Source organism: Thunnus thynnus, chromosome 13 (assembly GCF_963924715.1).
Source record: "Thunnus thynnus chromosome 13, fThuThy2.1, whole genome shotgun sequence".
NCBI lineage: Eukaryota > Metazoa > Chordata > Actinopteri > Scombriformes > Scombridae > Thunnus > Thunnus thynnus.
The window spans coordinates 6,196,176-6,223,915 of NC_089529.1; the positions used below are offsets into that span (position 1 = coordinate 6,196,176).

General features: G+C 42.2%; 1 protein-coding gene across 1 annotated transcript in view; it reads left to right on the top strand.

The window, feature by feature from the left end:
• The window catches only part of zzef1 (zinc finger, ZZ-type with EF hand domain 1), a 34,486-nt gene extending 23,361 nt beyond the window's left edge, over nucleotides 1-11,125 (top strand). Inside the window, exons 53-54 of the mRNA XM_067607464.1 lie at nucleotides 10-81; nucleotides 8,629-11,125. Of these exons, the coding sequence (XP_067463565.1) occupies nucleotides 10-81; nucleotides 8,629-8,709 (153 nt within the window). The 3' untranslated portion in view covers nucleotides 8,710-11,125. The remainder of the gene's footprint in view (nucleotides 1-9; nucleotides 82-8,628) is intronic.
• Nucleotides 11,126-27,740: the final 16,615 nt, after the last annotated feature.

A 27,740-nucleotide genomic window follows, 5' to 3' on the forward strand; every position in this document is an offset into this window, starting at 1 on the left:
GTTTTCCAGGCACAGGGTATCCTCCAGGAGTACTTGTTAGCCATGACTACTGATGAGCAGCTCCTCAATCACACTGCAATGGTAAGACCTTTACTCCTTTTTTGTTTTAACATAATATCTTGATGACATTTTGCATCTAAATTCAGTCATCCATTCAGCTAGGCTCTCTCTGGTCACCAATATGCACTTGATGTTTTCAGTTGTGATTTGCTACCTGCCATGGATGATAATAGCAAGAAGTTGTCCATGCACCCTGAAGTGTTGTGATATTATGCAACTCTCCTTCTTAACCACACAGTCCCATTGATTGAGCAGTTTTCAGTTGCTATGAGTCAGCTCACTGCTGGAGTCTCTTTTTCTTGTTCATCACCAAGCTGTTGACACCCAGCAGTTCCTGCGGCACCCCCTTCCACTTGTTTTGAATGCATGTGGGCTGCACTCAGGACTAATGTATTTGGTAATTATAGTCCATTAGCATTTGTGGCGGAGCGAGTCCTGTAGACCCCGTAACACAGCAGAGGAGCCAGAAGGGAGGGGGGGTGGGTGGGGGGTGAAAAAACATTGTAGGTGGTTCTGTTGAGCAGTTACCTAATACCTGTCAGGTTGAAAACAAAACCATAGGTGACTTGGCAGTAGTCATACCTATTATAACAATGATGTACAGTCTTGGAGAAAATTGGCCGAGGTTCAGTTTCAAAGAGCTGAAAAAATGTTTCAAAGCAATCCAAAGAATTAAGTTTGACTAAAGTTGACTGTATTTTTTGCAAGCAGTTCTCTTGAAGGCTTTACCTCCTCTAGTCTCCTCGAGTATTTTTACAGTTGTTCGCTCAATTAAATATGGTTAACAGTGTAAGATACCTGTGTTTTTGATATGCCATTTGCAAAGGAATTGCCCACTAAACCATCTGAGCGTGTTAACAGCTGAATCAGCAAGTACTGCTGTGTGTCGGTGCATTACCTGGAGCTGTGTTGGAATTCTCAGATTCAAAGAAATCACCTCGAGTACTTTTAAGAAGCAGGAATTTTACAGTGTTAAAAAATGACAAATCATTGAACAATAAGAGGGAATGTGCAGAAGGGGCATATTTATCCTCAATTCTAAACATAAATAAATTTGGTCTGTTTTGCGGCAAACTTTTTTAGGAGATAACGAAAAATTGAAGTACCACTGAGTTAACAGATCAATCATATAATGTTCATTAAATTAAAGTGGCACTTATAAATATTTTTATATTAACAATGAATCAAAAGATGATGTGTAATGTGGAAGAGGTACCTTGTATAACCCGACTCTACAGTTTCCATCAGCTCTATGGAGCGTTTTAGTGTCTTTCAGCTCATTGTTTTGGCTTTCTAACCTGCAACTTCACTGTTTTGGTTCTCTGTTTTTTTGGTGTCAGCAGGCAGCTGTTTTCAGCAAACAAGCTCTGATAAACCCATTGTACACTACCTGTTCAGCACCAAGCTGCAAACAGGCAAAGTTAGCATTTAGCTGGTAAAGACGTAGATATTTCCCTCAGTGGAATGAGACCAAAACCAATCTAACAAAAGGATGAGTATTGTACTTGAAACAAGACTTGAAATGAATGCTAATGGTGCACCATATCTGCTGGATGTATAAATAGTCTTGTGTTTGCTTTATGGGGTAATAATATGTCAATGTCGTGTTTACAGCTTGTTCTGCTGCCCCCACAATAGCAAAAAACAAATTGAGGCTGCTTTAAAATTGCATCCTGGCATTACCAAAAGTCTTTGTCATCTTGTAAATGATGTAGGTTTGCATAGCTTAACTTAATCATTTATTGGTACAGCAGCTGTATTTGATACATTACCTGGGAAACAAATATCCCTCCAGCAAGGAAGCTAATGTTAATCAGCCATAACCCTGGTTCTCTAAGTAGCATGAGTGAGTTTCTCACTATGGAACAACAGAAGTCTTTCATTGCATTACACCAGCCAATTGGCTGGCCTTGATGACGTGTATGTCATAGGAGGCCACCAGCCCGCCCCCTATATAAAGGGCTGATATTTCATTTACCATTCAAACTTAACCCACCTCCTCATCACTTCACACCGGCAAGGAGGGTGGTCCGGTGAAACACTCACTGATGCTCCTCAGAGAACCAGGGTTATGTAAATAACCTAAAGTTCTCTTTCATAGCATTCGTTATGCGTCTCTCTATGGGATATACTGACTCCCGGATTGTTTCATGAGCCCATTATAGGAAACAGCCCTAGCATCAGGCTTATTCTCGTAGTCCTCACTATCAGTTACCCCCACACTCAGTACTGAGTAAGCCAACAAGGGTGCTGTAACATCTAGGCTGTAGAACCTAGCAAAAGTAAGAGGTGTAGACCAGCTAGTGGCCACACAGATGTCCCCTGAAAAGTGCCCATGATGATACCAAACCTCTAGAAGAGTGTGCCTGCAAACCCGCTGGAGGATGTAAGCCTCTGCTAGTAAGCAAGAGCAATAGTCCCCACTGTCCATTGGGAAAGCCGCTGTTTTGAAACCGGCTTTCCCCTGTGAGGTTTTGCCCTGAAATTCTCTGTTCCACATATATCTGTATAGTCTGGACAGGAGACAGATTATGTAGCTGTTCCTGTTCTGTAGAAACAAATGGCGGGGAGGTTGAAAGATTTCAGCAAGGACCTACCACTTTAGGAATAAAGGCTGGGTTACGATGTAGACACACACTCAAACTGTCAGGTGCAAGGTGCAGGCAAGCATCATTTACAGATAAGAGCATGAATTTCACCCACTCTTTGCAGAGGTTAGGGCAATTAGCAGTACAGTCTTTAAAGACACCATTTTCATATCCACCTGCTCTAGGGGTTCAAAAGGTGTCTGTCAGATAGTTTCCAGGACATTAGGCAGATCCCATGATGGCGCCATTGATCTCAACAAAGGCAATTTCCTACATGCACCCTTCATAAAAGTGACACACCAGCGGGTGTTGACCCACTTTGTGATGGTCAAAGCCCACATGGCAAGTCAAGATAGCAGCTATAGATAAGCTTTGATAGTGGAAAACGCTTTTCCTTTTTCCAACAAACTCTGCAAAATGACAGAATCATCAATACTGAACACTGAAAAGGAATGACTTCATCCAGCCTGCACCAGTCCTCAAACACTCACCACTTGGAATCATAGAGTGACCTAATGGACAGGGCTCTGACGCGTTGAATCGTATCAATAACATTCTGAGGAAGTCCTACTGCTGTCAAATTAGACCGCTCAGGGGCCAAACCCAAAGAGCCAGTCTCTCTGAGTAAGGGTGGAATACTTCTCCCCACGCCTGAGACGACAGATATCTGTGGAGGAGTAGTGGGTCCATCTCACGGCACAGGAGTTGTATTATGTCAACTAACCAATGCTTCCCTGACCAATGCAGGGCTATCAAAATTAGAGACCCTCCTTGCCTGCTCTCGCTAGACTCTGCAATAGCAGAGCGACTGGAGGAAAAGCATAAAGTAGAACACATCTAGGTATAACCTCCACTCTGCATAAAGTTGCCTCTTGTGAGCAAATCTGCCCCCAAGTTCAAAACCCCCGGTACATGAATTGCTCTCAGAGACTGAAAATGGGCATAACTCCATACAATCTGTCTTTGTGCTAGTGTGTCTGGTCTGGTAGACCTGAGTCCCCCCTGCTTGTTGATGTATGCCACCACTGTGGTGTTGTCTGACCAGACTAATATGCGGTGACCCTCCAGAAGAGGAAGGAAGTGTCATAGAACCAGATCCACAGCCATTAGTTCCAGATAAATCATGTGAATAGAGTGTGGTGGTGTGCTCCACCTGCCATTCACTGACCTGCCTTCATAGGTCCCGTCAGAGACGCGTCTGCTGTGACCACTCTCCTGATGTGTTACTCCCAGTGGAACTCCCTGTGAGAGAAACCCGGGGTTCTTCCAATGACGACTACAGTGCAAGATGCGAAGACTCTCAGCTTGCAGCGCCTTTTTCGCTGTGGATCAAGCCCACGTGAGGCCACTCAATGCTGAATTCCCCTCATACATAAATGGCCCAGTGGGACAACTACCAGAGCTGAAGCCATCAGCCCCAGTAGCCACATGCAGACACAGTCTAAGTGAGACCAATTGTCCCATGCGGAAATGACTCAGACACGCTGTGAGTGATGTCACTCTCCAGTGTGAGAGCGGCTCGTGACAGGCAGGAGTCCAGAGATAGTCTTATGAATGAAATCCCCTGAGTCAGGACATTACACTCACTTCTCCACATTCTCCTGAAACCCAGTCTTTCTATGTGCTCTACAAACATTTTTGTGTGGGCATCCGTCTCTTGTGGCGAGGAGGCCGCTATAAGCCATCTAAGTATGTAGCCACACATATGCCCCTCTCTTTCACCAGGGCTAATGCTGCTTCAGTGCATTTTCCAAACACCCTCTGGCTGAGTGACAGGCCAAAAGGGAGAACCCGATACTCATAAGAAACCCTCTGAAAGGCAAACCATAAGTATTTCCTGTGGGGGGGGGGGGGGGTATATGGGAATGTGGAAATATGCATCTTTCAGGTCGATTGACATCAACCAATCTCTTGGGCACACAAAATGCAGAAGGGACGCGCGTGTCAACCTTCTAAATTTGTATTTTCTGAGATATCTGTTCAAGGCCCTGAGGTCTAGAATAGCTCTTATGCCTCGCCCTCCCTTCTTCGGGATTAGGAAGTATGTTGAAATAAACCCGTTAGGGTTGCGACCAGGCAGAACTATTCTTATGGCCTGAGAATAAATTATTCCCTTGAAATTAGGTGGAACGATGGCTAATTGCAGTCTATAACCCCTGTCTATCGTTTTTAACACCCATTCTGATTTTCTGCATGCCGTCCACTCTAACTTTCTTACTGAAAGGGGGCTGGCTGGCCAATTCGCCAATGGTGTAATGGCACCCTCTTGAGGCAACACCTGGCGATGCCTCATCTGTGGCCTGGCCCTCGTACTTTCCCCTTCACCAGGGGGAGACGATGCTCTCCCTGGTGGGTTGATGGGGGAGATTAATTTGTTTTTCAACAGTATTCTTTTTCTTTTTAATATTAACTGTGCCCTCGGCATTTCACCTAGAAGACAGTTGGGACAACTTTATTGCGGTGTGATAAAGAGAAGTACTTGTGAGACGTGAGTCGTCCACTGACAGGAACCACGGACGGAACTCTGTCTCTTCTTCTCCCTGGGAACTGGGAGCTGGCCCCTGCTGTACACGCTGCAGTGAACAGCAGGGGCCACCATGCTCCCAAACGGAGTTTGAAGGGGGGTTAGGACAGGTGAGGGAATAGGAATGGCGCCTTCCTGCTCCCCTCCCTGAGTCGAGGAGCCTGCTGACCCTCTCGGGGGCCAGCTTGAGTTGCTGGCATATCCAGGAGATCTTTCTCCCTAGTGTCTAGGTTGGTGAGATTTAACCACCTGGCTCTTTCTTGCAGCTCCATCAAGTGCATTGCTCTGCTTGTGGCCTGGACCGCCACTTTATTGAGGTGTAGGCAGTGGTTGGTAGCAATGCCACAATTTTGCGTCCGGCTTAGCTGTCATCTCTTCCTCCAGCTCTACCTGGTAGCCCATTAGGAATGAAGATGCATTCAGGGCCTGGACAGTAATGGCGGATGCTTTGTAGCTCTTGTTCGTCGGGCTAGACTGAAAGCGGTCAGTTTTGGAGGGCAGGGAGGACCCTGATGCCGACATAGGATCCTTGAGGTGAAGATGACAGGCCACAACCAGTTCCACCTGTGGCATATGATGCAACCACTGTGCCTCCATCTCCTCCCAGTCAAGCAGTGAGCCACTGGGTATGGGGTGCTTGTCTCTGTGTAGCCATTTTCACATATGAAGTCCAGACAATGTCCAGAGTTGCCCTTTCATACATGTAGCACACCACAGGAGATTGTCCGTGTCAGACGCAGCAGGGTAAAGTCTGTTTAGTGTCCGGTCTGACTGATTCGGACATTTGCGTTCACACATACAGCTCCTCCGGGTAATGTCTGTATAACTTCAGGGTTGCATTGCATTTCTGAAAGGGGCTTATGGCTTGACTCGCCATGTAGCAGCCAGCTCATCCAGGAGTTCATGCAAGATGGGAGGGAGCTGTTTCCCGATCTTCTTACATTGGACAGCTTTTTCCCATGACAGCGAGATGTAGTTGTCTCCATTTGCACAGTGGGCCATAGGATATTGAGCTTCGCAGCGGAGCATTTACATATGTCCTATATGTATAGCGGAGGATGAAGCTTCCCTGTTCCATTCCACTGCCATGGGTAAGGCTTTGCAGTCCGACTTGATGGTGTTAGGGAGGAGTCGTCATCTTCGTCATTGGAGATAAGCAACTCTGAGCCCCCATGTGACTTGATGTCTGTTCCGGTATGTATACGGGAACTGCTTGCTTTGCGGTGTATATGTCTGCCACATGGCAGTCCTCCTTCAGCTCTTGTGGGAGGGGGTGAAGAGCATCCAGCTGGTCGCCCCAGCTCGCTCCTTCAGCGGTGCATTTCTCCAGGCAAACAGTGAGTTCTGGCTGTTCCTACAGCGTTTCTGTTACTGCCAAGGGGGGATCCCCCCCAACAGAATAGCCTGACGCGCAAGCCTTCGATGAAGCAGCTTGAGGGAGAACTGGGCACAGTGGATATACTCTCAAGGAGTGAGGCTAGAGCTGCCCTAGCATGTTGCAGTCCCAGACAGGATGTGCACATTGGGTGCGTCCCATTGCGGTATTTCATTACCACATGGACAGGCTCACGCCTGCGGCTTGTCGTCCATGGTAGGGATCAACAGTATCTGTGATGTAGCAATGGTTACCTAACTACATGTGTGCTAACTAATAAGCTTCTTGTTAGCTGAGTTGTATAGACAGCTATGGGTGGCAGTGGACAGTTACGCACACTAGCTGTGAAGCCAGGAGTGGAACATGATATAAAGCATAGTATTGCTACTGCTCAGCTAGTGAGTTTGGTGAAAAATATTGCTTCTTGTCTGTTGCTTGTATGGGGAAATCGTAATGGTGCTCCATGTAGCTGGTGTTAGCACTACCCCTTTGAAGTACTGCTACTCTGCAGGGCCAACTGTGTTAGATATGGCTACCTAGCAAGTGGGGAGTATTGCTACTCTTGGCTTGGCTGGTGAGGGGTATTGCTACTCCAACCGCTAGCTGGACACAGACAGCTAGAATTGCCTCTAGCTGGCTGCTGTGCTCGAGCTGCTGCTTGGTCACGGTGGAGCTCATGTCCATACGAACTGAACAACAACCGAGAGCAAAGTGTTTGGCAACTGGGGTAGGTGCTCGTATCTGTGAACAGTTTAGCTAAGCTCCAGAGTGGCTATTCTGTTGTGGGTACTAGCTTCTGTGAAGTGAGAAGAGGTTTTTGAATGGTGAATGACAGTATGTCAGCCCTTTATATAGGGGGAGGGCAGGTAGCCTCCTATGACATACGCATCATCAAGGGCAGCCAATTGGCTAGTGTAATGCAATAAAAGACTTCTGATGAGGGCACACAAGGGAGACAAGGCAGACACCTATAGTGAGACAAAAGACAACTTCTATGAAATGTTATGCCATTACAGCCCACAATACAAAATTGTGTAGATCTTTTGTGCAAAGTTGTCATTTTGGCCTGAAGGAGGGGCAAGAGGAGAGTTCATAGACTATCAAAGATGAAAAGAGTTCATCCTCTAGGGAAATTGAATTTGTTTAGGAAATGTCATGGTAATTTCATGTCAAATAGATTATTAGTGGTGTGTAAGTGGTACCTCTGGTCTGACAGTGATGCTAAAGGAAAGGTCAGGGGTAGGGCTACTATTCATTATTGTTATCAGTGTTGATTTATTTTTTTCGATTAATTGTTTAGTGCATTAAAAAATGTCCATTGCAGTTTCCCAGAGTCATCTGAAACATGTTTTGTGCGACTAATAATCAGAAATTATTTAAACTGATATAAAACAAAGGAAAGCAGCAATTCCTCACTTTGGAGGAACTGCAACTGGAAACTTTTTGGCATTTTTTCACTATTTTTTTGATATAGGATATTTGACAAAAACGATTTTTCCATCACCAAATAGTTGATTATTTTTCTGATAATTGTTTTAACTCTTGTCAGGAGATCAGCAAAGACATGAGGATTCATTCTCTGGGGACTCCACGGTTAACTGAATTGAAATTTAAATGAGTTTGTTAGACTTGGTCTTGGACCAAATTGTTGATCAAAAGGAGAATTTGAGATAGTGGCATACTGGTCAAATGCCACAAAACAGGAGAACCCAAAACCATATGAAATAGTTCTATGGAAAGCCAAATCCAAGTTCATGATGTTCTGGTCAGTAGTTGTCATAGTGGTGAACAAATGTCAGTGGAGAGAACAAAAACATTGAAGGGGAGTACAATCTGTTAAACACTTCAGTTATTAAATACATTGACGTAAACTCCTTGTATCATCAGTTTAGTCATCTAATCTAGTCATCCCCTAAATTCACAGCCTCAATTTGTCTCTTTATCGTCACTCAACACGCAGCACAGGATTCTGATATCTCATTGTGTAACTTACATATGCACTCTGCTCGATTTTGTTCTCCCTGCGCCTCTCCTTCTGTATTTCATTCACATACTGATGCACTTTCTTTTTTATTGTGAAGGCTCTGAAGAACATCGCTGCCATCAGCCTGGCTATCAATTACCCCAATAAATCTACTAAGCTACTCAACATGTCCCCGTGAGAGATCCACAGAGAGAAAGGAGGGGAGCAGCCTGAAGGGGACACATCCTGACTCAGCTGGATCACTTTGAAGAAGGAAGGAAGAGGTGAGGGAGAAAAACCTCCCTAACCATCCAGTGCTTTCCTTCAAACAGGACACCCCCCCCCCACCCTCCATACCAGTAACTCTCTGCAGTACTCCGGACCTGAGCTGTGGAGGGGGACTCAAAGAGCACTTTTCACACTTACTCACAATCCTTTTTGCCTTAGGTGAATCCAATATATCAGCATGTGCATTCACTGGAACAGGAACAATTGCGGGGTCTATTTTGTTTTTTCTATTTTTTTCTTTTTTTTTTAAATTTGAGGATAACTTTTTACTTGAAGATGCCGTGCTAAAGGACATGAAGTGTGCCAAATTCACGACTTTCAAGGGGAAGTATATTCCTTTTTTTCCTGCCTTTTTTTTTGTCCTAAACAACAGCCACTCTGGGTTACGTAGTTGATCATGGTGAAAACAGGTCACCTTGGCAACTTATATGTCTCAGTGGACATGTAGAGCATCCTAAAAATACTGTCCAGGACAGTGGAGTCTCATTAGTCACCACAGGGAGAAAGTACTGACCTACAAGCTCATTCCTCTCCTTTTCTTTTCCTTTTATCTACCCTTCATTTCTTCTTACTCACCTTCTCCCCGTCTTCCTTCCTTATATCCTTTTCAGAAAATGGAAATAGATGATGGTATTTTTTAGGGTTCTTGTTGAAAAGTAGGATCAGTATATCATCGTAGATATCCAAAACTCGTATCTGATTCGCAACTGTGATCAGGCTGAACGGGATAAAGATGATATTCATAATAGCCATAGACTTTGCATAGGATGAGGATTACCATTACAGCTGAGGGAAAACTGTGATAACATACTATTGCAATGCATTCCTCCATGTCACTCTTACCAATTCGTTGTATTTTCACTCCATTTCTAGTAAATGAATGAAAGACCATTATGATGTCAAATGATGTTCATGAAAATGAACAACAGCAAAAAAGAAACCCTGAATCTCTTAAAGGCCTTCAGTTTTATCCACTGATTTATTTATTGACTATTATTATTTTTTTATCCATATGTATAATTAAGTTAAAGTTAATGAGGGTCCTGATTTATTTTTCATGGCAGTGAAAGAAAAGCAGCATCAGAAATCACAGTGTATCACATTTATGTCCCCGTACATTGTGTATGGTAATGAATGCTATGTATAACAGAGTAAACACTGCTGTTTACCACAAACACACAGATGGACAGTCTCTCCTGAATTGACTGTCAATGCTAAGAATTGAAGATGATCCAGTGATGTAACCGTGACTGCAAAGTAGACACATTATCCCACTCATTCACCAGTATCACGTCATATTTGTTAAGCTGAGAAAGTCTGATTCTTTTAATACTGAATAGTTAATTACCTCATATTTTGTAATCCACAGATATTCGGTGTGACACTTCCTTAAATGTTCAATGTGACTTTCAATCACATCATACTCACCCCACGTTTTATACAAGGCGTGATCCACCTGTAGCCAAATCCACAGAGATCAGTCACATGCACTTTCATGTTAAAAGAAGGCATCAAGTTTTGTATTTTGACAAATCTAAAAACCAGTTTCAAAGAAAGCGAGCAGGTGGCAGTTTTGTTCCAATCATTACTGTGTTCATTTCAGATGAAGAGATTCTTTGTTGTTGTAGGAAGTCATGTGGTGGTTTATACCAAAGAAACCAATCATTGTGAGCCATGAAACATCTCTGAAAGAGCTCCTGGAAGAGTTCCTTCTCAGTTTATCACATATCGCATAGCTACCCTGTGAGAAACTGGAGCAGAGGAAACTTTAAGACATAGTTCTCTTTTTTTTGTTTTTGTTTTTTTTTTTTTTTACTTTTTATTTTTGAAGTGGTCCTACAAGGGCCGTAGGATAGCTTGGTGATTTTGTTTACACAAACATCAGCTGCAGTGAGACAGGAAGATTTACACGGCCTCCATTTTGGCTTGTACCACGCCTCACATATCTACGATGTGCCTATGGTTAATAATGAAGCAATCATAATTTAACTCATGTTATTGGAATAGTTATTAATTCTATTTTAAAAGAGAAATATATTGTTTAATTTGAAGTTGTTTTGTAACTTTTTACTTTTAAATTTTTGTTTCGTTTTGTGCGGATGCGTGATACAAGGCTGACTAATTTGAATGTACATATCTGTGAATAATTGCACAGAAGAAAGACTTTGATATCAACCCCTTACAAGTATAAACTTTATTGGGCACTAACAGATGGACACTTTGATTCTGATTTTGTATGCATGGCACATTGAAGGTTAAAAAAAAAAGTACTGCTTGGGTTGAAATGTGATCCATTTCTAATAAAAATAGAAATGACTTAAATATGACCTCAGTTCTGCTGTCATCTTTTTTTATGTGTAGGCTCAACAGAGAATTTCTGTGCAGCAACAAATACAGTATTGATCACACAGTCGGCATTGATTAGAGCCCACACACTCACTCCTAGCAGGTACTGTACTCGGGGCGAGCATGGACAGGCTCGCCCAGCGATCCTGCACCATCAATAGTTCTCTTTCACGCTGCTTCTTTGCCTTTTTACCTCAAAGAAAACAGGTACACCTCTTACACTTTATCATACACATCCCCACATATTCAACTAGAACACTCCTCTCTGTCATCTTAAACTCTGTCCTCTTCTCTGCTTTTTGTCTTTTCCTGTTTATTCACTCCCTTCTTGCAGACGGGCTTTTTACCTCAAAAGACCCTCAGCTTCCTGGTCTGCCTCCTCTACCTCTACCCCTGCCCGTAATATGGAGTCTCAGGGCCAGCGCTGATGATGGGAGTGATGATCACTGGGGCGATAATGACATCAAATGGAGGAAATATTCAATAAGGCTCCAGATGATTCAGTGCCCCTCTGCACCACCGGAGCCCCCACACCGGAGTGAGTCAGCTCTCCTGCCTCCCTCCTCCTCCTGCTCCTCTTCTCTCCGCTCTGTCTCCTGCGTCTTTTCATTGTTCACCTAGGTTCCAAGTGCTCTCATTTACTCAAGGTGAAAAGAAGGTAAAGAGAAAACGCTTAAACTATAATGTCCTCACGATGCGGGGATGCCCTGGTAAAAGGTGGGTGACAGTGTGTTCAGACTGGAAATTTTTGATTGTAGGAACATTGTGAAAATGGTCTTTTCCTTGTCTTTCATTACGGTAAAGTCATATCATTTTCTGAACTCACTTATTAGACTGTCTGCAGGATATCACTGCGGAGAGGACCACTGCAAAGTCAGTCCATGTGTCAAGCATTAAAGAATGATGGAAGCACCAACCTTAAAGACAGTAGATGTGGTGGCGTACACAGACTGCAGTAATAACCTCCACCACTGAAATGAAGTAAAAAAAACAAAACAACAAAAAGATCCACTGAGCCCATGTGCACCGAGCACGACAGCAACATTATGCCTCAGACCTCCTTCGCCTCTCATGATCGTCTCCGTCAGCTGTTTACACTTATGAATCACAAACCACCATGAGTATCAAATGAATCAGATATTTAATGTTTTCCAAAATGTGGCCTTTAGCAACACACCACCCTCCTACCCGCATCCCTAAATTTGTACGCTGCCCCCCCCCCTCACCGCCACCCTCCACCCCCTCATTTGAATCATCTTCATCGTCGTTCTCTCCTGCTGTGGAGTTTCCTTCCTTCCCCCCTTCAAGGGATCTTTGCTGTCACCAGACATATGCTAAGTGTGTTGTTTGCGTCATTTCTGAGGCACACCGACAAATGCTTCTTCATGCGTGGTCACTATGTCTGATGCTGCCACCAGTGCAAAGCTCATCCTAAAAGCTCCACTCTTTGTCTTTATATTTTTAATCTAACAATCCTTTTTTAAGCATCCACAGTGGGATGCTGCTTATGTTTGCGCCCACTGTCAATTTAACATTTTTGTCCAACAATAATAAAAACATTTCAGCAGTTCAGGTAGTATAAAAACATAATATAAATTCTACACACCATTGCACCCAAAGTCTCTCATATATATTTATATAGTCAATTTTTGCTCAAATAAAATGTGTAATAATGTAAAAAAAAATTGATAATTTTGTAGATTTGATGTACAGTATAATATCAGAAGTTGAAAATTTAATTGTTACTTATATCTGAGATAAAGTGTCTGAATTCATTCCGATAAGCTTTATAATGTCAGCATCCTTTCAAAAATATAGATTACAGTTTCTCTGTCTATTAGACAAAATATACAAATACTGAGTATATTTTATTTCATTTTATCTTTAAAGTGAAAACCTAAACTAACTTTCTTAACTAAACAGATGAAAGTTTCCAGCCTGTCTCACCTCTGTGTCTGGTCAGAGGTGTGCTCTGTTGCACCTGCAACCACACCCAACAGTGATGTCACGGTGTACTGACAAACTCTGGGGTACAATTCTACGTCACTGTAGTTACTCTGTAATCTTTTTAATGAATAGATTATTTGTCGACATTCAACCAAGCTTTTGTCCAATCTGCAGAAAAAAAAAATTACTTCAAAAGGATTTTGCTGAAGTGAATTACCCCATTTATACTGTGTGTCTGTTGGTACAAAGTTTACTAAACCATCTCACACTCTTTTGCTCTGTTATTGCATCAGTGTCTGGGTTCACTAGTTTGTGCCATGTCTCCTCTCTGGTCATTACCCAACCTTTTCTTGTCCGTTCCTTGTGCACCTTTGACCCCTTCTGAGCCCACAGATGAAACTGCTGCCACACTGGAGGAAACCCCACCTCCACCTTTTCATAATGAGACCTACTTCCTCTCACCCTCCTGGGACAGGAGGCCAGTGTGGGTCACCTCTCCTGAGGATCAGGGATAATTGGGTAGTTTAAATAACCCGTTGAGAATAAGACGCACCAAAGCCCTACACCCATATTTAGCAGCTCCTCACATGCTATTGTCTGATTGCACTGGGAGAGAGAAGCTTGCTGTTTTTGATCTCATTTCTCGCCTGTCTCCTATTTGGGTTAGAGGCAGGCTGTTACTGGAACAGCCACCTGTGGCACCAGGAAAAGGTGGACTAGGCTATAATGGATAGCTGGGGCTTCCAACATGACAGCCGTTGTGCCAAGCCTGTTAACTAATCTGGATCATTAGGACGAGGGCTGTGTATGACTAAAAGGAGATAGTGGTTCTAATGTGATGGAGATGAGAGGAGATGGACTGCCCTGCCGTGCCCCGAGTCTGTGTCAATCAAGCCTGTATGTTCGTGCCTGACCCGGACGAGCAACCGGTGGTCACTAATAGCCAAATTAGCTTTAGGACATCAGATAACAGACTGACTGACTGACTCTGGGTCAGGGCCAGTGAGTAACAGTTGAGATTTTGGATGCCTGCCTACATCACCAAACCTCAGCTTCAACTTCTCATGACATACTTGTATGAATCTTAGCTATTTTGGAAACAACAGCACCAAAACAAAGTTTAGTTGCCTGATTTTTATCCATTCATCATTGTGAGCCAGCTGACAGTCACTACAGCTCCACCAAAGACACTTACGTCAAGGAATTAACCAATTATAGCAAGTGATTATACAGTTAGATTTGGTGGAAAAGGCTGTGATGTTTGAGGGAGCTCTCAAACAATCAAAGCTGTATTTAAGACTCTGCTGAGAGAAGTAATCCCCCTTATTAAACACATACATGAATATTAAATTGTAATTAAATCAACAATACTAAAAACATTAAATAAGGAGGAGATTGGGGAGGAAATAAATTGTGAACACAACATTACCTTCACTTGTGAAGCTGATATGACAAACTTATTAGCAAACAGTTGCTTATTCATGATTCTGAGTGCAATATTCACTTTTAGCTTTTCGATCTCAACCAACCCCTGAAGGAAATATCTGGCTCTTTAGCTGCTAAATGCTCCACTATGTTAACCAGCTAGTCTACAGCTAACTGTGTCCGTTTGCTGTTTGGTGCTGAGCAGGTGGTGTACAGTGGGTTTTTAGAGCTTTTTCATTAAAAACAGCAGCCTGCTCAAAACTGAAGCTATGAGAACGCTGAGAGCGAACCTAAACAGGAAAGTTTCAGCCAGACAGCTAAACAATGAGCTGAAACTTGCTACAAAGCTCAGTAAAGCTAAAGAAAGCTGGAGAGTTGGGTGATAATTCTCTGTAGGTTCATCACTATGGGTGACGCCTCTGAAAATAATTTTTTTCACTTAATACATTATAAAAATATTGATCATAGTCACTTTAAGGTTTCACTCATACATAAACCACCTCTAGAACGATGCTCCATCTCCAGACTCAGAGGTATAGCAGCAGCAAATAGCGTGAAACATAATAAAATGATTGACTAATGGAGATAAGATTTGTCGAAAGAAGTAGTTAAACATTTTTGGAGATAATGCTTATAGCTGAGAGTTAAGGTGCCAGTATATTCTATCACAATTGCTTGTCGGATGGTTTCGAAGCCCGACATATTTTGTTGTTTAATTTGGAGGACCTATCGGAAAAGGAAGCAGGGTTTGAGGTTCTCTTTCTAGCCCTCTTCTCATGATTTGAACAACAATTTCTGACGCTTTTCATGTGTACACTTGGGTGCAACACCATGACTACATGCCAAAATAGGCACCAATATCCCCGCGTTTGACCCGAGGTTAACACATCTCACTCCTCTCTGTGACAGGCAGCCTTTCATTCCACCTTCAAATGTGGCTGTTTGGAACAGCTAACACATCTGGTTTCCAATGTGGTCGGACGTAACACCAAACGAACTTGTTCTTTTTTAGCACAATACAGCCTTTGGATGAGAAGATTGATATCACTCTCTTTTCTGTGTGTTACATATGAAGCTAAAGCTAGAGGACAGTTGGCTTACATGCAGTGACTCCCTGTAGTCTCTGCTGGTTTCTTGCTCCTCACAGTGACAAGAAGTCACCGCTCCCGGCCAAGAAATAGTCTTGCACAAAATGCCCCCACTAAAAACCACAACTTGTCGTTTTTACATTTGTGTTTATGTTTGGATGAAGCAGGGGTGCTGGTAGGCTGATTTTTTAACTTTCAGACGGAGTCGGGCTAACTGTTTCTGCTGTGTCCAGTCTTTATGCTAAGTTAAGCTAACATGTCTCCTGGCTGAAGCTTCATATTTAATGCAAAAGTCGAGAGCGGTATTGATCTTCTCATTCGACACTCTCTCAATCTCTCAAAATGTTGAAACATTCCTTTAATCTTGTGAGAGAGCAGTGTGTTTTTTTTATTCACATCATAGTCTAACAGCCGAGCCAAATGTTATTTCACCAGCTTCAAACTCCTACATTGTGTTGATCCTTTCTCCATCCAGCATAAACACGGCAATGGTGACTCTTAAACCGTAAATGGACTGTCACTGGCTTCGCCTTTTGTTTTTCAAACAAATGTCTGTAAGAGTTGAGTTTGTGTATTAGGCTTCCTCCTTTCTGGTGGAAAACATCTCAAAGCTTGGAACAAGTGCAGCAAAGATCAAGTGAGAAATATCCTCGGGATACAGTGTCATCAGCTGTGTAGTCTCTACCCGCCTCTGTCTTCGCTGCTCATCTGTGACACAAGAGGCCTGATGGTTATGATGCCATTTCTTGTAGGAGGCTGTCAGGTGCTGAGAGACAGCTGAGAACAGGTAGAGAATCATAAACCCTCCATTAGTCTTCGTTGTGTGTCTCCTCGCTGCAGTCGGCTGCCCACGCCAGGTGAACCTACCAACCTGCACGCCTGGAGGACAGCAGTCTCTCTCAGTCATCTCTCTCCTCTCTGCTCTTTTACTCTTTTGTCATGCCGCCCTCTCTCTTTTCTCTCTGCTTTTATCTTCCTCTCTTCTTTTCATCCCTTTTTTGTATTCTCCCCGGCTCTCCTGCGACACAGATACTTTCAGAACAAACAAGTCCGGCTACAAACATCAGGGATTTATACAGTAAGTCGTGGGAAAACATTCAAGTCATTGATCCTGAAGCTTTGTTGGTGGATTGAATAAGCTGCTTGGGTCCTATTATTACACCAAGTTTCCACATGTGTCTCCAGTTATTCACAGACTAAAGGGTCTTATTAGGTTAAATACATACTTAACTGGTAAAAAATGTATGTAGAAGAAGGGGCATGGCCTGTGTTACATACACATGTACACCAACTTCTATAGCGTACAAGCACAGAAGCTGCACAAATGAACACTGTGCACTTTCATGAATCCAAAACAGATGCTTTTGAGCAAATGTTGGGTGTTTTGTTAGAGATCTGCCTCCTGCTGAGATAAAGCTTGTTCAACTGAGCTCAGGGGATTGGCAGGATACTCCTTAACCCACAAATCCACACACTGGGGTTTATAAAGCAGGGAGACAGAGACAATAAGGGACAGAGAGCACATTAAGCAGTATCGAATCCCAGCCTCTGATCTCCAAGGTCGTTGCTACTACAGCATTGCAGTCAGTTTCAACATATTGGGATTTAAACCCACACACATGAAGACACACAAAGCACTGCAAACTTTTAACACACTCAGCTGCATGTTTTCTCATTTATAGGAGAGGACACATGGATATGGAGACACGTCATGTTGGCGAGAGAAGCGGAAATCGGATGTATGATCCAAGCCATGTGACACCAAGGACCCTTGTATTACTACAGTGTAGTTATAGTGCAAGCCAAGCATCTAATTAAGTTAATAAGCTGTTCACATCATCAATGACCTTGCCTTGGTCTATTAAGTGGGTGTTTTATAGTGGAAATACACCACACGTGCATAAGTCGGAGCCCATGCCAGAATGAGAAGTGTGTCACTCGCAGCCTGCATCGATTTATTTTAGCTCAGGTGCTCTCGGTTTAAATGGAAAGGTCAGACACGTGTGCTAGTGCATGCACATGTAACCTAAAATACAGTATATATGCATATCCACTTCATACATACGTCTGCTTTCCACTCTGACATGGAATTTAAACTCATCAAACCTGACGAAATGTAACAACGTGCCGCAACTCGTGCCTCACTTGTTCCACATCCACTCGCCCTGGATTCAGGTCACACTTTGATGCACAGCAATGTGCTGCAGTGGTCTACTTGTAACTCTATCATTAACTCGTAGCCCTGCCGCACAATGTGATGTTCTTGAAGTGCTCACTGTACTAGAACTCATTCTGGTCAAATGTCGACGGTCCAGTGGAGTCATTGCCTTGCCGTGAAAGATGATATTTTAATTCCCTCATTTTTATAGAGCCCTCCTGGCTTGATATCCTTTCTCGCCAAATGACCTTGACAGACAAAGAAGCCTCAGCATAAATGAAAAGTGCTAGTTAATAGTTAATGGCCATCTCTATTATTACTTGATCTTGGAGCAGGAGAGCCTGTATGCGTGTATGTGCTTGTGTGTTCAATTATGTGCATGTTCGTCCAAAAAACACAATTTGTTTTTTTGTGAAGGGGGAAATCTTTTTTGATTTAGATGACTAAAGGAAAAGGTCTTAAATTGTTTTCACTGTAATAGTTGGAAAATTATAGGAAATCTCAAAGTCAGCAAGGATGACTCTGGAAAACAAATCATTAAAAAACTGAAAGGAAAAATAACCCTGGACAATAATTTCTTTGGGATTTCCCTTTTCCAAACGGTCACGTTTTGTTGCAGAGAGTCTGAGAGTGTGTGTGACAAAGCCAGGAAGGCGAGAGAGAGAGAGAGGGTGTAATGGAGTAAATGTACTCACACTGTAGCAAGCGGCTTTCTGGCTGTCTGTCAGAGCCAGCTGGTTTGTCACGGCGTTTAAGGGTCGGGTGTCTAAGCCACCTGTGTGAGAGCCCGCACATAAACGGAAAAATTTTCCATTACACATGCTATAATGGAGTCCAGGAATAGGTAGTAAAGATGGGGAGCTTCCTTTCTACACGTCTTTATTTTGAACTTCCTTTTAACACAACTTAACATCTTCCAAGTTATCTATTCCCACTAGACATGCTGTATCGCTATCACATCAAATGAGCTTCAAGCCTGTTTTCAGTGAGCGCTAATATGGAGAATTCATGCCTGATTGCAAAGGTGGCCTTGTGCCAGCTTCTAAGACAACTTCACATCAATAGCTTTGCCTCATCTGAGGACATAATCATATAATGAAAGCACTGCACTTGCTCATTACCATCTAAATTAGAGTCTGATAACTCCAAAGCTAAAATAGAGCCTAATATGTCTTCATACGTTGCTATTTAAAATTCTCCTTATCTCCATCTTTAAGTGCTAGTTGAAGATAAATCTAGAAAATGTTTTTATAAGGTTGCACAATAGGGACAACTAACTTAGGCACACATTTCTGAATTTGGCTAAAAGGTTAAATCCAAAACTTGTCATCCACAGGTGTCATTAATGGCTTCCAAAAAAGAGTTTTGAGAGCGAAAGTACTGCTTAGATTCTCCCCTAACTTATCTTTTATTTACTCTGAATCATAATGCCAACTCATTTTTTACCTTCTTAGGTAACAGCCATGATGCACACACTAACAGAGTGTGTGGCGCACAGAAAGCAGCCCCAGTCTCTATTATCTCAACCTCGTTTGCATCCAGTGTTCATCTCTGCTTGCTATCATTTGTTAGGCAAATACTGTGCATGTTTCAGGTTGACCAACCTTCACCTAATGTCCTGCAGACTGCGGCCTGTCACAGAGCCCACAACAGTCAACAAGTATATTCATGAAAGATGCTTTTGTCTTCATTTTAAAAAAAACTACACATCTTAACGCTTTTTAAAGGAGTGCTCTACTCCGACAATGTTTTGCATTTCCATATGCAAGAGACAGATTTTTGAAAGTATAGTCAAAAGGGGCTAAAATATCTTTAAATACTGAAGTCTCAAGCCCGAGCTAACTGTGATGTCAAGATGACATCATCAGGGGTCATTTTTACTCGCTTGCCAAAGCAGAGCCACAGACGACACACACAAGCTGACGTGTAAATTTGGTGGAGTGCCCCTTTAAAATTGTGTTTTTCTGAAGTCTAGAGAAAAACAAATCTGCCAGTGACTTGGGTGACTTAATTTTAATGCACCTTTGCCTATTTTACCAAACACAAATACACTGGAGAATTAATTCAGGAACTTTTAAAACTACCATTTGATTTGCATTGGAAACAAGTGAAATCATCTCACTGCACTGGCAGAGTCTGGTAGAGGAGGTGGCAGCACTGACAAGTCAGCGATCACTTTAGTGTAATCTGAGTGCTCTCGCTCTTGTTTGAGTTCTTTGTTGTACTTGCCATCCCGTGCTATATCGCATCATACTGCGTTTTACTGTACTCAGCTGGGCTTTGCATCTAGGCCATGTAGGCTGCCTTCTGCTGCATGTGTCTGAAACTGAGCTCTGTGCCGGGAAGAGAGCAGTATAATCAGGGCAGTGTTTTATTTAAAGACTGTAACGTGGGCAGCAGCAATTCTCAGGGGCTTCAATGCTTCACGGCGCAGCTCTTATAGAGGTGATCAGACCTCCTACTAACTTTTAACACCTCAGCCCTTTTTCTCACCCAACTTTGAAATCTGGTGCAGTCCGGAGATGGACAGCAGCTTTCTCGATCATGCATGTTGGTTTCAAGCATCATGAGTGAAAGAGAGGTGGACAGAGATTGGCAAGAGAGAGAAATTCATTTGTCATGTGTGTGTTTGTGTGTGAAAAGTGAATGACTCTGTATGTTTCATTAGCACTGCGCATGTGGGTGGTGTATGTCATGTGTACAGTGACCGAGTGTTTGATGATGCACTTGTGAAAACATGGCAGGTCAGTAAATCATGTGTGAGTAGCTTTTTTTTTTTCTCTAAGTGTGAGCCTTTATGGAGCTCGGTAACGTAGGTGATGGAAGTTCACCTACGACAAGAACAACAGTAACAACAGCATTTCAGTGTTGGGATTAGTAGCTGCAACACCACAAAGGACAACCAGCCATGGAAGCTCACCACGGAAGATAATCATCTAATGGCGATGGTGATTGCATCTAATTTTGCATCTGCAATGTAGATGCAGAAGCAAAGTGTATATTGATCCACCACCACAAAGGGGCCAGGAAAAGACCTCTTAGAGTGTCCATGTGGTGTGTAGTTCCACATATATGAACCAAACAAACAGTTCCCTTACCTGTATGCATGCCAGATTTGTAAAGGTGTTGGAAGACTTTGCAGAGCCTAGTTTGCAGACTCACACATCCACAGAGCTGCTGATCACACAGGTATAAAGCAGAGGGGAAGAAAGAGGGAGTGTGGGAAACATGAGAGGACTGAATAATAATGTGTGAGAAAAGGAGAAGCTGGAGTGCTTATATGCTTGATCTTGAGAGGGAACCTGTGAATACATTTGAAGACTGTCTTAAAAGAAGGCTTTGAAATCTGATTACGCAACATTTTCTTGAGAATATCTTAATGCCTTCCTTTTATTGCGTTACATAAGTTGTCAGACACTGTAAACAAGCATTAATATTAACTGAACATATATGGCGGAGTGTAAAACGATTCCTACTTAAGAGGTTTATGTTTCCAACAAGTTTAGAATACATGCAGGGTGAACCTGTGTTACACACCAGATGACTGTCAGGTCCACTGATGAGTAATTTCTCCCTTAATCAGACACACAACTGCTTCCTGAGCTACTTCCCATCTGGAGGAATAAACCTGCTGGTGTTCTGCTTGTTAACACTGTCATCAGCACCGTGCTGGTCTTGCACTGCCAGGCCGTTCTCCACATTTCGTCTGTACTGATTTTTTTCAGTGCCAATTTTACCAGCTAGCTGAAGAACAGTGTCCAACACGTCTTCTCTCTCTGGGTGCTTGGAAAAAGTGCAACAGTGTTTTTTTTTCATTTGCAGGTCAGAAATATAGCATTTTGACTTGAGGAGCTGGTTGTTGATTGAGGCTGTGTCCCAAAAGCTGAGGCTGGCAGTGTTTTGTTTGCTATTTGAGGCGCGTGTTAGAGGTCAACCACCAAAAGCTGACATCATTGTTGTCAATAGTTGTCAATTTTGCATGAGCTGAAATGTAATTCTACACTTGTTCATTGATGATAAATGCAATAATGATCCCATAACAATCACCATAACGACAACAATCAGCTGTAGTTCAACAATAATTACAATAGAATAAAATGTACAAACTTCTCTGCAGCTCTGTTTTATTTGTGATATTCATATTTTCTTGCTCTTGTGATAATTATAAAAGATTTGAGTTCAGTGTGTTACAGTATCGAGTAACAAACAAAAACAATAGAAGAAAATGTACGCTTTTCATTTTAATTGCCTGTTTGTGCTGCAGGACATGGTTTTACTTATAAGAAATGCATTAGCATGCCTATTAAATACAGCCTTTTGTTTTTCTTTCCATGACGTCTTTGGTGCTATTCCTCACATTTTGTAAACTGAACATTCCCTTTGATCCTGTTTTTTGAGACTGGACACAGAAAAAGAAAAGCCATTAATAAAGAAAGTCATGGCTGTTTGGGTAAATCATTGACTAATGTGAGCAAGCACCACGTTATGAAAAACCTGATGTCGACAGTTTCCTTGTTCTCTGTCAGCTTGTCCAAAAATACAAGGCTTACCCTGTTCTCACAGGAGATCTTTTCTTTGAGTGTGTGTGTGTGTGTGTGTGTGTATGTGTGAGTCTGTCTTTATCTCGGTATCAGATCCTCAAGAACTTCTGTTATCTTAGCAGAGAAAGCAAAAAATGTTCTAAAGTTGGAAACTAGAGGGCTGCAAACATTTGACGGTTTACAAGAACATGGCTGACCAGTCCAGCTGAAGAAGTATCCTCATCATGACCTTTGTCTTTCAGCACTGTTAACACAGTGAGCAATATGTGTTTACTGAGTCTTTTTGAAATTCTGCTGCTGAGCCCGTTTTGTCAAAAACAGCCACCAATTTTATGACGAGATGATGGCACGGTTGACCTTTGGTGGCCGGCAGGATTGCTCTCAAACAATCCACAATGGACACTTACAACAGTCAGACTAGAAACTACATGGAGAAGGAAGACACAAAAGCAAATACAAGCTGAAAACATACAGGCAGTCCAGTTCATACTGTGCATGACCCTGTAGCAATAAAGCTCCCACTTTGGGATGTGCAGCCAACCAAAATGTTAGGAAAAAGAGTGGAGGATGTCATTGAATTTGATGGAGGACTGCAGCATTTACAGATGTGTTTGTGTGTTTGACAGATAGAAAGCGAGACAGGAGGTAAGCTGTAAAAACCGAAAAGGAGAGAAACGCCTCTGTGTTTCTCTACTTAAAAGCTGCAGCTCTAGCTCACAGCTTGTTAAGCTGGACTGTCTGCTCATCTTGTCCCACCCACAGACAAGATGCAGCCTCTCACTGTGCTCATAGCCTGTGTGTGTGTGTGTGTATGTGTGTTTGTGTAGTATGCATGCGCACATGCTCGCACAGTTCACATCGGGTACTTCTGTGAGCTGTTTGCTGTCTTTTCTCACATTCCATTTGTGATTTACACGTTTCTTTACATAACTGCCGATGACTGCTTATTCTTCCTCTTGTAGACGTTCTGTTAATGTATTCATCGCTGTATAAATCTCAAGTGATGCGTCATGAATGCCATTTATGTCTAATAACAGTAAAATAAACAGTAAGTCTCCCAAAGCTGCCTCCTCCGGGGAGTCTAACAGCATGTGAGAGTCAGGACATGTGCTGTGTTTACTTGAACAACTCTTCATGGCCACTATGAGGGAGAGTCATGGGGAGTTCGCAGGTACTTTACTGTAAATACTTTAATCCAAACATTATGTTGGTTTTCTTTTAGAGGGAGAAAGATGGATAAAGAAAGCAGGCAAAGGAAGGCAAAAAGATGAAATGAAGTTTCAGAGATCTCAGTGGCTCCTGCAGACCGGCCGCTGAGACTATAAAAAGAATGAGACTTCCCAGAGGACCAGCACTCCCTGAGGAATCAACATCCGCTGGCCTAATCTCTGACCTCCATCACAATCACCTCCCCCTCATCTCTTCTTTTTCCTCTCCTCCATCTTCTCGTACCTGCAGCCGGGAGACATGCAGATTACACGCTGAATGAGTGAGTCCACAGTGAGGCCCGCAGATATTATGACATGACAAATGATCAAGGTTAATTATCCACCTGAGTATGATGGCGTGACAGCTCATTAAAGCATTACAAGGCCGCATAATCTGCCCTGTCCTCTATTTCTCTGTGAGAATCCAGTCGGTGTTGCAAGAGAGGAAAAGGCCATGTGAGGATGAGCTGAGCATGACCAGACAGGCAGGATCGAGAAGCGGAAGCAAGTGCAAACTCACATTCATGACTCTGCTCTAAAGTCATAACAAGGCAAGACAAAAAGGTTTCCCTGGCACTTTTCTGTGCAGCTCCATAATGAACTGATTGTAAAAAACAAGGTGAAAAAGATGACTGTAATAGCACTTATAATTATTTTATGTGTAAAAAAAGTTGTATTTTCTGGTTTTGGCTTGGAAAGGACAGCTGCACTATAAAATAATGACTTTTTTCATTTAGAGTTGAATTATCCTAACAAACTGTTTATGAAGGTAATGTGATTTGAGAAAATTTCCTAATATACAACAATAACACTAGCCAGAGTGATGAAAACTTTCCATAGAAGGACTTGGATAGTAAAGTGAGCTTAAACTGCAGTTTCAGAGAAGAAACGATGAGAGAAGCAGCTTAATAGGACCGAAAAACATCTGCAGAGGCAAACCATTTGTTTATATTAGATGCATGGACACCAATGATCTGAATGAAGGGAGCGCAAAACACCCATCCAAAGAAAGTTAGAGGCAAGCAGGAATAATGCATTCAGGAGGCTGCTGATGAAATGAGGCAAACGTTTTATTTGCTGCAACAATGCAAGAGAGCATTTATATTCATAAGGCAGCTGGCTCTCAAAGTAGATACTCACTTTGGATGTTTACTAAAATATAAACTGTGTCCCCTGAAATTTGCTCTGCATGTTTTATCACTCCCAGCACAAACGCCAAACCGCTGGCTTGTCTGTCAGGCGTGCACTTGTCTAAAGCAGTGAGGTTTCCTCTCTGTCAATCATTTGCTACGGCTTCAATGGCATTCACAGAGATTTTTTTTTAAAGTGGTTGTATCTATGACAACCAGATAAACCATTTTCACCTAAAGTCTGTTAGACCTGGGTTGTATAGATAAAAAAAACAAAAAAAAAACACTTTTAGTAGAATTTATATTATTAGAGAGACTCAAATTTATTCAGAAATTGTATTGTTTTCATTTGTAATTATTCATAAAAGTAAAACAGTCACATGGTTACATTGTTTCTTGTGGTTTAGCTTTAAACATTTTATCATAGTGGTTCTTTGGTATCCTCATCCAAATTGGACTTTTATTTCTTTCACAAAATCACTTCCCTTTTGTTAAAACTGACTTGTTTGTTAAAACACTTCACTTTGCTTCTTCCCTGTTTGACAGCCGTGTGTGTGTGACATGATGAGAGCTGCATGTCGTCTGCCTCATTTGCATGTTTGTCCGGAATCCACGAGGGAGGGTTTATTTTTGTTTATGTGTTATGTTCTTTGTGCGTTAAAGGCACACTGCATTTACATTTTATACCTGGAAGCCTACTGGTTGCCTAAATTACAGCTTTAGCACTTCAGGGGCAGAGCAAAAACAGATGGTGGCCATTGTGGTTGTAACGCCATCAAGCCTACAGTGCCATGTTCCTTGTAGTGTTTAACATGTTTAAGACATTTTAATCTCACAGTTTAAATACAGTTTAACTGTTGACAGGCACAGTTGGCAGACTAAATCTGCTCTTTATATGAAGAACCTCTCAGTTCGCTTCAGTATTTCTCCAAAGTCCAGAATTGTGATCACAGTAGACTGGTTTGCACTTTCCACAGTGTAGCTATTTTCATCCGTATTGTGCAAGTAGAACACCAACAGCTTTTGACAGTGTCTTGGACCCACCTGCCGACAAGTCTCGCTCCTCCCCTTCCTGTTATTCTTTCCCTTACAGTAAAACTCTCAAGCCATGACTGGCAGCACACAAAGCTCACAAATGTGGTTAAAACTCATAACTGTTGTGAATATGTTGGCTGGAAAGACATCTGCTGTATAGTGTGTTTGCATAACAGTATTTATCAGCAAATAGTTGCCTGGGATGTAGATGTAGACGCTTGGAGACTATTTGAAATGTCTGAACATTCCCAAAATAATCAAATATTTGCTTGAAGGTGAAGATGGGGACAGTATATATATTATCTTATATTCAATCTGCCAAGCTGTATTTTTTTGTATTTGTTGCTTTTATTGTATATTTTGGGCCTAAAGGTAATTCAGCCTTTTAAAATGAGTATTTCTGTCTGTATTTAAAGCAACTGCAATTCATTTTTATAATAAAAACAGAGCAAATGACTAGTGTTAAACCCACAGAGAATTATCATCCGACTCTGCAGTTCTCCTCAGCTTAACAGAGCATTTTAGCGATTTTAAGCTAATTGTTTTGGTTTTCCGGCCTGCAACTTTACTGTTTTGGTTCGCTGTCACCACACTCATTGTGTTGTTTTTGGCTCTAGCAGGCAGCTGTTTTTAGTGGAAAAGTACCAAAAACCGACTAAACACCACCTGCTCAGCAGCAAACAGCAGACAGACAAAGTTAGCGACTAGCTAGTGAACATAGTGGAGCATAAAGAGTGTTATATTTCCCTCAGGAGTTTTTGGAGTGCAACATAGCTAAAAGTAAAGTGGATATTGGACTTACATTACCTAGGTGGCCAGAGACATGACTCCAAATGAATGCTGATGTTGACTCGTGTCTGCTGGATATGTAGATAGGCAACTATTTGCCAACAAGTTTGCCATATCATCTTAAAGAAGTGATATGTTAATTTTGTGTTCACAGCTTGTTTCTGCTGCCCTCAAGTGGCAAAAAAACTATTACAGGTTTAAGTCAAACAATTTATAGAATTTTGCCATAGTAGAATAAACTGTGCTTCACTGTAGATCACATAATCTGTTAATAACAGTACATTATTCATTCGTTATTAAGAATTTTGACCCATACGTCTCTCAAATTAGTCTTTTTTATGTATATATAATTGGCAGAGTTTTACTCAGCAGTTCCTCCAGATCAGCTTGAACACAGGATCGTGGTTAACTTCATAATGGGATTTGAGTCAAGTTTCAAAGAAAGAATGAAATATATACATGGCACACCCTCTGTGTCTAATATTTCATTGGGGGTCATTAGGTTAAGCTGACAGGAGAAACTCATTCTTACTGACACCAGACCCAGGGGAACTTAGTCACAAAATCTGGTGTTGCTGGTGTCAACCTGTCCCACAATGCCACTGCACTTTCAGCCTCATTTTGTTGACATGGTGGCAGGAATCAAAGAGAGGAAGTGTGTCTCTCTCAACTCGTTTGAATAAAGTGACACATTTTTTCTAAAAGGGGAAGTGTTGATATTCAAACTGAAGAGTTACTATCCTTGCCCATCAGTTCCATCTGACAGTGTTTGTTGTGTTGCATGAAACGTAAAATCCCTCTCTGAGTGAAATCTAAATCTAACACCCCTATTCTTTCAGTGGGGAGGGAGACTATATGAGTGGACATAAACTTTGCCGCCAGAGCTCTTGTCATGAAGCCTTCAGAGCTCTGCTATGCTTTGCGTTATAACACTGTAGACTGATAAAGAGATAATGCATGGAAGAGGTGCTGACAGAGATGAGCCATCTGTCCCTCATTAAAAACGTTCAGAGGGAAGGGAGAGACAGGTCACTGCTGGACAGCACTACACACACACACACTGAGAGAGAAATCTCCCCTGGGATGCTGGATCAAGCATGATTCCCTGTATGCCATGGCGACTTTGAGCAAGGAAAGACTAATAAGAGTTGCCTCCTTGTTAGGAAGCCCTGAACAGTGCATGTGAGGATATGTGTCAAAAGGCCCTGAGTCATGTCTTACAGGAGTAAATGCATGATTTTCATCCTCCATGGGCTATAGGCTTCATCTGCACCA